The sequence below is a fragment of the Vigna angularis genome, chromosome 5 (genome assembly GCF_016808095.1).
Source record: "Vigna angularis cultivar LongXiaoDou No.4 chromosome 5, ASM1680809v1, whole genome shotgun sequence".
Classification (NCBI taxonomy): Eukaryota; Viridiplantae; Streptophyta; class Magnoliopsida; order Fabales; family Fabaceae; genus Vigna; species Vigna angularis.
The window spans coordinates 30,609,367-30,623,374 of record NC_068974.1 but is presented as its reverse complement, the minus strand read 5'-3'; the positions used below and the strand labels follow the sequence as shown (position 1 = coordinate 30,623,374).

Sequence of the window (14,008 nt, the reverse complement as noted above, 5' to 3'; positions counted from 1 at the left end):
GCAGATCTTCTAGCCGTTGAGCTAACTGAGACTGGAATTTCTGGATAAGTAATCTGTTTCCTTCTTCAATTTTATTCTTCCGTTCTAAAGTTTATAAACAACCATTTATGTGATGTCAAGTTATTCCCTCTACTCGGGGCCCAATAAAATTTCCAGTTTAAAAATGGTTCTAACCAATTGTAGAAAACAGGATCGACACATCGGATGCAGCATTTTAAGTTCAGCTCGTAGCTCAATTGCATGCTCGACGAGTGTTTTTTCTGGAAGATGAAGATAACGGAGAAAAATCACACATTGGAATGAGGAGAAAATGATAAAAAGTATGTTAGAGGTATGTTCAAACAGCTGGTTAGTTTCTAAAAAATGAGAAATCAAATGCACCTATAGATGTAAAATTAAAATAGATACTTTTTCCAGAAAAAAATAATTAAAACGAATAGTAGTATTTACATAGAACAATTTTAGTGGACAATAAGATATAACTGTTAAGTGATAATTCAATCTACAAAATTCCATAAATAGAAAAGAATATCAATATAAACAAGACATTGTGCGCTGAAGGAACCAATTGAATTAGTAAATTGTTGCATTAGACTCTGTAATCTCTTAGGAAACGAGAGGTATATTCACCACTCTTAGAACTATAAGATTATCTAATTTGATTCGTCTGTGGTGATTTTCCAAGTTATGAATATAACAACTCAAAACCCAACTTTGACAAGAATATTTGTTCCTTTATGATGATCTTATGAAGAATAATAGGCTAATAAACTCATATATAATGTGAGCTGCTTAAAACGCAACAAGTTCACTCAATCCAGGGTTAATCTGTTTCAAATACTTATATACATATGTGACCTCATTAAGAAAGTATGAGGCATCAAACAGTAGTTAAACAAATGATAGAGTTTTATTTTAGATATTTCAACGAAATCACATATTCTTTTTATTATGAGGATTGCAAAGAGCTCTCAAGGGCCTGTAACTGACTCCGAAGACTCTGATTGTCTTCCAACAGGCGATCATACTCCATAAGGAAACCCTCCGACTGCTTTTTATGAGCTTCTACTTCAGTTTCCAAAGACTTAGCCTCATGTCCTTTTGTCTCACATTCAGATTCCAGTTTCTTAATTTTGGACTTCAATGTGGCAATTTCTTCTGTCAATGCTTTCAGTTCCTCTGTATTACCATTTTTGTCATCTTCAAAACTTCGGCTTTGTTTCTTAATAGCTTCCATGGCCTTTCTGAGTAAACGAAGCTCTCTTATGTAGTGATGCAATCTATCAATCATCAGAGAGAGGAACAACAAAAACCCTGCACATTTTATAAGCAAAACTATGAATAGAAAAGACTATAGTAAACAAAGAAATATCCAACTCATGACCCTCATAACACATAGAAAGCACTTAAAACAAAACACACGAGAGGATATCTAAGTATGGCGAATCTTGAAATAGTAGTTCATCGAAAAGCCAAAAATGAAGACTATAAACCCAAAATTTGAAACTGGCATATAAGATCTAATATATTGAACTTACTGAGAGTGGAGTGAATACAATAAAACAATACACCACTACAATTTAACAGTTTTAAAGCAAAATAAAGACGACAATTAACAAGGATATATACCCATTTGTAACTACCATTTATTTATTTTTATCTCTACTATAGTGTGTTATTTATGCTTTAAAGTCTTTACTTTTATCCCCACTAAGTTAAATTTTATAATATTATTCTTTCTCACTGTTCAAAAGAATTTTGTCCATCAGTGTTAATCAAATACCTATTACAAGGTTGTACTTATTTGTCAGAAACCCTTATTTATACTGGAGTTAATATTTCTTTGTACAGTTTTAATTACATAGTTAGATGATTTAATTACCTTTCATGACTAGGAGGATTGATAGGCTAACACTATATTTAGTAGTTATGGTATAAGATCACACTATCCTGAATTGTAAGGATAGATTATATCCATCATATAGGATTTTGAGTTATTATATCTATGTATTGTATTTAATAGCAATTGCTCCTTTATGAATAATATCAGAAACAATTTTTTTGACAAGGTATCAACGCTCTAAAATCCTTGGGAGCCTGTTTAATCTCTTGTGCCAGCCTGCATTGTCATAGTTCAAACCTCAAAAGTGTCTGATACTCATAAAACTTGACTCACCAAAAAGTTCAGCACAGAGGAGATTCTAAAACTATGCGCCTGCTGGACACTTTAACAAAAACCTAAAGACTCGGGTAATTGCTCCTTAACATCCGCAAGTAATTTTCATTACTATTGTTCACTCAATACCTTAAATTCTTCTAAAGAAGGTGTCTGGATAGTTGATTCCAGAGCCATTGACTACAAGACTCGATCATCTATTGGGTTTATATCTTATAGACCTTGTCCAAGCAACACAAAAATTGCACGAGCAAATTGAAACATTCATTACAGTTGCTGAAACATTCATTAATGATCTTAAAGTATAAATAGACCCTATGTGTATTATTATTCTTTATTTATATTTTGGACTTAACCCATATTTCTTGTATTATAAATAGACCCTATGTGTATATTCAACACAAGAGATATTAATTCCATACATAATTTTTATTATATTGAACATGGTATTAGAGCCTAAGGTTCTTTGAAAATCACCTTTAAAAAATGAACCAAATCAGTATATTGGGGAGAAGTTGTCCTTATGGCTACCTATTTGGTCAATCTTATAGCCTCCAAAACTCTAAACAATAATAGTCTCATTTAACTGAGTGCATATTTATCGGTTACTCACCTACCGCAAAGGGATACAAATTAACCATCCTCCAACAAAACAATTCCTTGTGTCTTGTTGCGATGAAAATACACAATATTTTCAACCTTATTTTCAGGGGAAAGCTCATGCATGGAAAATAATGATAATTCATTCTTGAAAGAAAACCTCATTTTCCGAAAATTAAGTCTCATTGGTGAAAAAGGACAAAGTCTATTATTCAATCACCATAAGTCCATGAATTTGAACCTATACCTGAAATACGAGACATTAGTGAAGAACTGAATATGGCAGCCATTGAAAGTCAGGATCTTCTAATTGCAGTAAGGAAAGGTGTCAAAGCATGTACTCAAAAGCCAAGGTACCCATTGTCACACTTTCTGATGACAAACTATCCAGTAGTCAAAAAAAGCTTTCTTGGCCATCTAAATACTGTCACTATTCCAAAAGGTTTGGATAAGGCATTGAACAATAAGGACTAGAAAAATGCTATTAAGACTGAAATGGTTGCTCTAGAAAAGAACAAACCTTGGGAGTTGGAGGATGTACCTGAAGGAAAAAATCTTGTTGGATGTAGGTGTGTATTCACTATTAAATACAAGGCAAATGCGACATTAGAAAGGTATAAGGCAAGGTTAGTAGCCAAGGGATATAGTCAAACATATGAGATTGGCTATTTTGAAACTTTTTCACCTGTTAAAAAAATGAATACTGTTAGAATTCTATTGTCTCTCGCAGCTAACCATGGATGGTGTTTGCAGCAGTTTGATGTCACAAATGTCTTTCTGCATGACAATCTCAAGGAAGAAATTTACATGCAGGTCCCACCAAGGTTTAAAGCCGAGACGGGAAATGTGTGTAAACTAAGTAAGGCATTCTATGGATTGAACCAGTCTCCTAGTGCATGGTTTGGCATGTTTACTACTGATGAAGACCATGGGGTACAAGCAAAGCCAAGGTGATCATTAAGCATTCAGCTTCAGGGGTTGTTACGGCACTAATTGCCTAAATAGATTATATAGTTAGGAAATGATCAGGTAGGACTGAAAGCCTTACAAAAATGTTTGATAACCGATTTTAAATTAAGGAGTTAGGCAGATTGAAATATTTCTTGGGCACTCAAGTGACTCATTCCTATCATGGTAATTTTATCTCACAACAAAAATATGTACCAACAAGATCATAACCTAAATGTAGAATAGATGAAAATAAGAAAATAAGACGATTGGATGTATTGGAAAGAATGTAGAAGCAAACACCTATTGAGGAAGAAAGACTAGAGTCTCATATGACATGGTTTGGGCATGATGAGAAGTCCATCCGAAGCCTTGATAATAGTTAGTCATATTAAAGAATGCACAATAAATAGTGATACACCATACCATCACTTTATTCTTCAGATATGTAGTTTGAAAGCACTATTATGAAACAAATAAATAACTGAAATGGGCAACTAAACCACATCACTTGCTTGTTTTTTCTTCCCTCTTTTTGTCATGATTTCATAATTTTCCATTCTTTATTATGATTATCCATACCAAATATTTTCTTAACATCTCACAATTCAAATTCAAATTCAAATAGAAAATTGAAATTATTATAACTGTCAAACACTCTTAAAATTTCAAGCAATCAATATTATAAGGTAAGCTGATGACTATTTCAGTGATTCTACATCCCCTTATCTTTAACCACTCTACCCGAAATAAAAACCCATTCACATGAAAGTTTGAAACAACCTGCCAAATACTGAATCATTCTACGCTAATTACTACTTGAGACTAAAAACAGAGAATATATTTCTAGAGAGCTTATTCAAGTTACATTTATAGGAGAAAAAGATGCTGACTACAACCAGTTAAGATTAGTTGGAACACACTCATGCCCACTCACACACAACTCATACTCACTCACACACAACTTATAATTCTAACATTACTAAATAAGATACGAAGTGAAACCCACGTGCACCATTTGTCACGTAAATCAGACCTGTGTAAAACAGCAAGTAGGACTGAAGAACCAACCAATATATAAACGGGAATCCATATTATACGTTGGGACAAAGTCGAGTACTTTCTAAATACAAGAACTAAAACGTAAAGATTGTTCAGATATAAAGATATCGAGACCAAATGAGTAAGTAATTAAACCTTAAAAAACAATACAACGGAATTTCCTAAAAATTCATCAATCACTGTAACCTCATATATGGATAAGAGCACAAAAACCCACAATCACTCCATCACAAATCAATTCGAAGTTAAATATTTAGTCGTCCATAGTACTCCTTTGTTCCACGGACAAAAATAAATAATTAAATAACTCAAACAATTTAATCTAATCTCATAAACCCTAGAAAAGAGAGATTTGAGTTTAGAAACGAAAGGTTTGTGAGACATACCCATGAGAGAGGCTTCGAGCATGTGGTTGGACATAAGAACTTGGTCGGTGGGGTTGAGTATACCGGCCTCGAGGATGCGTTGCTGGATCTTGGCCATGCTGTAGAGGCTGGAAGAGAGAACCACCACCAATGTGGCGCCCACGGTGGACACAACGATGGGGCCACGGCCGCGTTTGACCCGATCGAGGGAAATGATGACCAGTTTTCTGAGAGGGGTCTTAAAAACTAGGGTGAGAATCAGAAGCATTTCGCTGAAAATCGCAGTGTAGAGTAATTGCAACATCTTCTTTGAATCACTTTGGAAGAAGAGACTAGAATTAGGAACAGAAGAAAGCGGTGTTGAGAGAGACGAAGAGGAGAAAAAGGGGTGGATTCAACGAGGAAATGTGTTGGTCCAATGAGGCGTCATCATGCATGTGTTTGGAATTTTCTGTATTCAAAACTTCATTTTTCATTCTAAACTAATTAATTAATTGTTTAATATAGAATTTGGTTTAAATTTATTTTCTCTTGTAAGTTAATTGTTTTTTTATATGGAAGGTATAGAAAATTTTATATAGATGTGTTTGGTTTAAGAAATGTATACTTATTTAGAAATTTAACTGTTACAAAAATAAAATTAATGTTCATTAATTAAAATTGATTTATGTACAAGTTGATCAATAACAAATCTCTCACAAAGTAAAAATATTTAGTAAAACTAGCTCAAAGTTATAAAATAAAAATAATTAATTATTAAATCACATCTTAAATGTTAAATAGTAATAAACCTTAATAATCAAATTTTATTTTTTAGTTTACTCTACGTTGTCATATTCTGGAAGGTTATATAAACTAAATTTCTCAAAAATTTGTAAAAGTCATGAAAATGATATTTTAAAAGTTATAGTAGTCTAAAAGTAGTGAGAGTCAATTATTTTAATATTAAATGATTTTATTATAAATAGTTTTGTTATAAACGAGTTTCATCAGTGTCATTTCTCTATAAACCACTTTTCTGACTCTTGAGACATTTCTTTGACGACCAAGAGGTACCTAGTCGACCATGGTGTCAAGGTCTACAAATCTAACCGATCAGTTTCTTTAATAGAGCAAGTAAGTTTCGACTCATTTTTCCCCTTTTGTTTCTAAATCTGTTTTAGAGGAATTTAATACTGTTGCATGTGAAATCATGCATCTCCTATACGTTCTTGATTCATCTAGAGTTCTAAGAACTCTATCTATTTTCAATTTGGTGTTTCGTAGGTCCGTCTAGGTATTCCTGCGGTTTAAGTAATCGGTGAAGCGTTTTAGAGTTGGACAGTTTCTTTGAGAGGTAAAGGAAGCTAGAACTTGTTTAGATTATGGTGTTGATCCAAATTTAATATATCTATGTGGTATAAAGTGAATTACATGTATTTGTATTGGTTATTCTAGTGATGTTTGAGTTTTAAATGATGATCCAAGGTGATTTGATGTTTGAATACTTGGTGTGATATTTTTAGATAGTGATCTTAAAGTGGTGGGAGTAAGGGAGAGTGAATTACATGAGTTTCAAGCTTAAAAGATGGGTTTTGGTGAGTGAAATTGAGAATTTGGTATTGGAGTGAGATGGGAACTGGTCTAGCACTATTTTGTGATTAATTTGAGACTTGTTATAAGAGTTAGATGATTGAAAATTGATATGGAGCAAAGATTGTGGTTTATAGTTGAAGTTTGGAAGTGTTTTGAAGGAAAAAGGAGGTTTTAGATAGTGAAATTGTGGGAGAAGGATGGTAAATTGATTTGAGGCATTTGGAGTTTGTTATGAGATGTTTTGTGACTTGTTTAAGATTTAAATGGAGGAAATTTGATGTAAGAGTGTTTGGTGGTTGATAAGTAGAGTTTAGTTTGGTTTAGAACTAGTTTTTGGGGGGTTTGCACTAGTGAGAATTTGAATTATGGGTTCTGTGCTTAAATGATCATTTTGGAGGATGTTAGTAAGTCATTTGGAACTTGTTGGAGTCCCTAAGTTGCTTGAAAATAGGCCATAATTGCTGGAATTCAACTTGGGTCTCTAAAGTGAGGTTTTTATAAATTTTAGTTTGAAATTTTGTGTTCAATAGGTTTAAAATGTGTTTAGGTTGGTTTAGAAACATTTATTAAGGTATATTTGAGTCTAGAATACAATCTAGAGGTGTTAAAAGTTGGAAAATATGCATAGGATAGGTCATGAGTGGTTGAGTAGTGCAAATTCTGCAGTTTTGGTGCTGCATAATTATGCAGTCTCACTAAGCAAGCAGAACACTTCTAGTTGAGCGAGAGATGAGTGAGCATAACCCACTGTTTCTGTTTTCGCACAACGAGCTGGTGTGTGCTGAGCGAGCAGAGCATAGTGCGCTAAGCGACTAGTCCAACACCTATTTTGAATATTTCTTTGTTTTATGATAACTTTAAACTATGTTTTGACTTTGAGGATGGTGTAGGAATATCTATAATATTTTATAAAGATTTGTTCTTGAAGTTATGTATGTATTTCATGTATGATTAAAGATGATATATGTTGGTATTCATTGTGAAAGTAAAGTGACATATGTACATGGTTTCCAAGGTGTTCAAAGTTGTGAAAGTAAGTTCCAAAGTGAGATCTCTTGGTGAGACTCAAGTATGTTTAGAACGATTGCAGGGAGCTCAGTCTTGGGGGTTATCCTGAAACTCCAATGGTCATTCATGCTCATGTAGAGAGGATTGATCCATGTCGTGAGGAGTAGTAGGAGGTCTTAGTCTTGGAGGCTTCCAATATGCTCCAAGGTCTAGAACATACTAACCTTGTGAGTGTGGTAGGGTGAAACTCATTGACAATGGTTTTGCAAAGTAATACAAGCCACCGCAAGTGCACAACCTGTCATAGCTCATCAATCATTCTAAGTCCGGATAATCCATTCATAATAAGTGTCCTGCATAAAGTGTTTGATGACTGTGTAGTGATATGTTTTGTTGTCTGTCTTTGTATGTTGTTTCTCTTTTGCAATGATCACCAATGGTGTGTGAGTTTAGGGAGTCACCTTTTCAGTTGTTCCAGTAAGAGGTAAGGGAGTAGCAAATGAGTTGTTAGATAGATCTACAGAAATAGATTTCTTCTTTGAAGGAAATTTGTTTTACTTAGTATTCTTTTAGCATCTATGTAACGTTTTTATTTTGATAGTTTTATACTATTAAAATGTGATGTTACAAAATTCGCGTAAAAATATATTCTTCATTATAATTTAAAATAAATATTACTTATTAAATATAAAAAAATTGTATGATTAACTTAATAAAATTTTAATAATAAATAAGTATAACAATACATCAATAAATTAAAAGAATGTAGTAATAAAATAATTATCTAATAAATTATAATCATAAATATGATTTCACATCTTACATTCCAAAATTTGTTAATTATTTTTTTTTATAAAAAATAGTTTAATATTATTTTAAAAAATAAATATGTAAAATATAAATTTCATATTAACGATTATTTTATAAAGTTGACATAAATAACTTACTGAAATAAAATTATTAAAAAAATATCTTACGAAACTCATAAAATAATTCTGTATGAATTTCAATCTTATTTATACTCTAGACAACTTTTTTTTATTTCTTTTACTATATATTTAAATTTATAAAAAAAAAATTTTAACTTTTAAAAAACATATTTTTATAGAAAGTTAGTAGAAATACATCCTTAATAAATAATAGTATAGCCATGCTTTAGTCATAAGATGAGGCATAGAATCAAGTCATTGGTCAACTATGATAAAACATAATTAATTATATACCCAAACAGCTGTCTAAATTAGAAAGAGACCTCACATATGTCGGATGAATAAAATTGCCATATATTAAAATAGAAAACTATACTTTGATTCCTTTGATCAAATATTGATATGTGAATTGTCAAATATTATTTCTTTATTTTTAATTTATATATGAATGCTCTTTTACAAAAGTAATTTCCTTCACTAAAATACAACTTTTATCAGTGGTTTATTTTTAGGATTATAATAAACCGTAATTAATTTCTATTATATTACTATAAAAAAATTATATTATTTTGATATTTTTAAATTTTAGTTGTGTTAACAAAGTTTTCTCATAAAATTATATATATATATGTATGTATGTTTTGTTCACTTTTGTAAATTCGGAAGCGTCATAATATTCAACTTTTTCAAATAAATGTTTAAGATATTTAAATAAGAGATTATCCTTTAAAAAAATAAGAGGACTTTTGGTCAATATCAATTTTTTTTTTAATTTTCAAAAACATGTTATTCTAAACAGGATAAACATTAATTATGAATTTTAATTCTTACTTTTATTTAAAGTTATGATCTAACCATTTTCAATCCTATTGTGATTTCAAACATAGTAATTTTAATTTTTTTATTAATGTTCCTCGTTAGCTATGGTCTACAATGAGAAATGCATTTTCGATAATTCAGATGTTACAAATGAATATAGACTTTGTTAGCTTCAATTATAAGGTAAATTTGAGGTTAATGCAATTATATTTAAGAGATATAATTTTAACATATAGTGTAATATTTCAGGAAGGATATACAAGAGCTATAACTTAAAGATACATTATCTTTTCATCTCTTTAGGCCTCTTTTTCCTAAAACTGACTCAAACATGTTAAATTTCGAATCAAAGTTGATAATTACAATCTTTGGATATTTATATTTTGTAAGTTTAGTAAGAGGTTAAATATTATGTTTGAATGTGATAATAGATTGAAAAAGTGAAGATCGTACTCTGTCAAAATATATGGTATGTAATTTATATTAGCCAAACATTTCTTCAATTGTCATTTTTTTAAATATCACAAATGCTAATTTATTTTGTAATTAATATCCCTTTGTTTTATTAGGATTTTAATATCATTATCTCCGCATAAAAAAATTGTAGATTTTTAAATTGTCTTAACGATTTCTATGATTTTGTAAATAATTATATAATTAATAGTTTCTGTATTTATATATAAAAAATGCAATAATTTTGGATATTTGTATATGTGCCAACTTTACTTATCTTTTACGAAACTTAATTTTCATATTTGAGAAGAAAAAAAATATTTTTTGCATTTCTAGATTTTTTTTCTTGTTAAATGAATCATCACCACCAAGAAACCTTTTATTTATATCATCAATAAGGTTCCACAATTCACAAAGATATCTTTTGTGTTCTAAAAATTTAAATCTCCTCCTTATTTTCCTTTTTACTAAATTGTAGCGAATTCTCCGTCAAAATTACCATTATAATATTTAAAATATTATTATTAAAAAAAATTAATCATCCAAACAGCTAAATAAATAAATAATAATAAAAGTAATAAAAAAAATTTAAAAATCTTTTATTTGAAGTCTATTTTTGTTTTTCCCATAAAGAAATAATATACTTCACCCAAACTAATTATAAAAAAATATAAAATAGTATTACAATAAATCAGACTATCACAACCGATAATTAAAGAAGACAACACATTGAAAAATCATGCTAACAATAGTACATTTACAAGAAAATAGAGATGTCACTATTAAAATGATCAAATATCATATTTTAAATTACATAACGTTTTTTTTATCAAATTGTAATATTTTTAAAAGACAGTTTTCAGTAAATTGATAATAACGCTCATAATAAATTAATAATTAGTACCAATTCTGATTGATATTACAGTATGTTAATAATATATATATATATATATATATATATATATATATATATATATATATATATGTGTGTGTGTGTGTGTGTGTTTTTCCAAGATTTGAAATGTTTCATTCGTATAAAATGTGAATAAAGAAGCACAATACAAAAAAAAAAAGAAAAAAGAAAAAAAAACAAGACTAAGTTTGATAGCTCTCTCTTATGTAAGAGAAGTAAGGTAAAAAGAATCAGGAGGATTTATTTCATACAGTTTATAAAATTTATAAAGTCTCATATAAGAACTTTTTTTTTCTACCGTTTGATATTTTAATTTATATTATTTAGACCATAAGTAATTAAAGTTAGGATATTTTTTTTTAAAAAAAAGGTAGGAAAATTTAACAAAATTACAACAAGAAACTATTATGTAAATTAATAAATGGTTTTGTTTTGTTGATATAAGTATACGCAAAATTGGGATTGAAAAGAAAGAGGGAAGAGAAGTATGTAATTTATTTTTTTATTTTAATATAATGATTATGATATTTTTATTTTTTTTTATTTTAAGATTAGTTAATTTTACAATTTTCTTACGCACATAAAGTATAAATGAAATAATTAGTGGTATTTATTTAGTACAATTTACAAGAGGACGTTTCTAGTATAATATGCTACTTGTGTCTCTTAATTAACAATGTAGGCAGCTCAATTTTTTAAGCAAGAATAATGAGCTACTAGTGAATATATTTAAATTAGATGTAATATATTAATACTTGTTTATAATGAGTTATTACTCGATAACTTTTTTATTTATTTAAATTATCATCATTATTATTTTTCATAAATGGTGTTACTGTAACGAGATTGGTAAAATATTTATTTATTAAAATTATACGATTTCGTGTACTTAATCAAATGCTGTTTATTTATAATAAAATAATTTATTATTTTCACGTAAAACGACATGATTTTATAAAATATATTTAGGTGAAAAAACAGAATTATATATCAACGTGTATAATTAAAACTTATTAATTATTTAAAAAGAATTTTACCTATTAATAGTAATTGATTAATCGTTAAAAATATTAACTAATTTGGTTGATATCTGTAAAGATTTAGAAATTTAGAGAAAGTGGAAGACAAATGTATGCAACTGATTGGACCGATCAGTTTTTTACAGTAGTATATAAGTGAAAATTTTAAAATTGGTGTCACTTTCTGCATACAACTCTTCTCTCCAAATTTCTGAATTTTATTTTCTTCTCCTTCTCTGTACAAATTCTCTCTAGAAATTATCACGTTGTCTTGGTGTCAAGAGCTTTCTTTTGAACCACTCAAGTTGTTGTTTTGAGCTGGTAAGTTCTTCCTCTTCTTAGAAATTATGTTTTCTGGCACATACAAGCCAAGTTTCTGGTTGCATGTGTTTATCATCTTTTTCTCTTAAATTCTGATCATATTTCTAGTCTTTTGGTTGGTCTATTTCCATAAATCAGTGAACCATAGGATTTTAGAATTTTTGGTGGTGAGCAAGTTCTGCAACTGTGAGCTTTCGGTCTAGTTAAGAGGTAAGGGAAGCTAGTAATACAATTATGTTTTTCTATGTTGGAATTTCTGTTTGGACGTTTGCATGTATGAATAAGAAGATGTTTGGTTGAATTGTGTTTGAAATCTTGTGTATGGCTAAAACCTGTGAGCGAGTTGGGTTTTCTGCAGAAAAACGTTTGGCCGATATAAATTTGAGGAAGTGAGAGGGTGAGAATGAGAATTTGAGGTTGGGAGTGGTTTTTAGCAGTGAGGTGAGTTTGAACGAGTGCATTGTGACCTGTTAGAATCATTAAGATGGTAAAAAATGTATAAAAGTGGTAAAATCTGATTTTAGGTTCTTGAGTTGAGTTTATGCAGATTTCTGGGTGTGTTTTGGGTGAAATTTAGTGACGGAAGGTTAGAGATGTTGAGGTACCCATAGATAGGTTTGAAGTGGTGTAGAAATCATGTTTGGAGGATTAGAAGTTGGAAAAATATTGAGTTTTGAATAAATTCTGGTGTTCTTCGTAATTCTGCAGAATTATGAAGAACGCGAAATGTGCGTTGTTGACCGCTCGGCCATGCGTTGATTGGCCGTTCGGTCATGTTCAGGTACTCGGTCATTAACTGGGTTCGGTCTCTTTGGAGTCTTACTCGTTCATGACCGTTCAGTCTTAGGTGGGTGGGTGGTTCCTTTGTAGTGCTCAGTCTTATACTAGCGTTCGTTCTAGGTAGTGCTCAGTCTTACTAGCAGTTATACTAGTGTTAGCGCTCGGTCTTATACTAGCATTTATGCTGGTATTAGCTTTTGGTCTCCTCTAGTGGTTGGTCTTTAATAATATTTGGCTACTTCTTCTATTATATCTATTATGGATCGTTCGGTCATATTCTTGGGTAGTGAGAAACCATTCAATCTACAACGTTCACAAGGTTCTCGGTTTTATGATTGATGATATGATTGTTGAATGATATTATATGTTAAATGATGAGGAGTATGTTTTAAGTACTCTGGAAGAGAATTCCAAGGTGGAATGTCTCGTGGATAGTTATTGAATTGTAAAGTATGAATGTGGATATCGTGCTAAGCTGGTGTTTATCCTGATATTCTATGATTACTCATTCTTAAGTAGATAGGAGTAACTCATTTATGAGAATGGCTGGAGGTCCTTTAACATTAGGGTATCGAGGTAATTTTCATTAGACTTACCTTGTGGGGTAGCTTGATGGGTGTCTTGTTGTTTCACCATCACAAGAGCAAAAACACCTGTAGCTACACATTCATACAATCCGGATGGTCAAGTCAAATGTTCTTTCTATGCATGATTATAGCGTTCGGTCATAACTACTTGAGTATTCGGTTTGTATATGCATGTTTGTATTCGGTTTTGGTATGTTGTAGTGTTGGGTCTTGCATTGTTTGGACTTATGTGAAATGCATGTATGTGTATACAATTAAATTACATTAGTTTACCCTTATTTCTTGTTTTGTCTATGTTCTTGTTCGGTTTTTCTCTTGCAATGATCACCTTTGGGTATGAGCAGAGGTAGAAGAGTGCTCGGTGGAGCAAGTTTTGGAGGAAGAAGAAAGATTAGTCGTTTAGTAGTAATTTACTGTTTAATTTTGTCAATAGTTTTGTATGAACCGTTCGGT

At 30.5% G+C, this 14,008-nt stretch overlaps 1 protein-coding gene across 1 annotated transcript; it reads right to left on the bottom strand.

Annotated features, from left to right (window-relative positions):
- Window positions 1-758: 758 nt before the first annotated feature.
- On the bottom strand, window positions 759-5,599 carry LOC108338904 (uncharacterized). Its single transcript, XM_017575973.2, has 2 exons — window positions 5,173-5,599; window positions 759-1,314 (listed from the first exon to the last, which is right to left on the bottom strand). Exons 1-2 carry the CDS (start codon window positions 5,453-5,455, stop codon window positions 950-952), a joined length of 648 nt encoding a protein of 215 aa, XP_017431462.1. The 5' UTR covers window positions 5,456-5,599; the 3' UTR covers window positions 759-949.
- Between the last annotated feature and the right edge of the window lie 8,409 nt (window positions 5,600-14,008).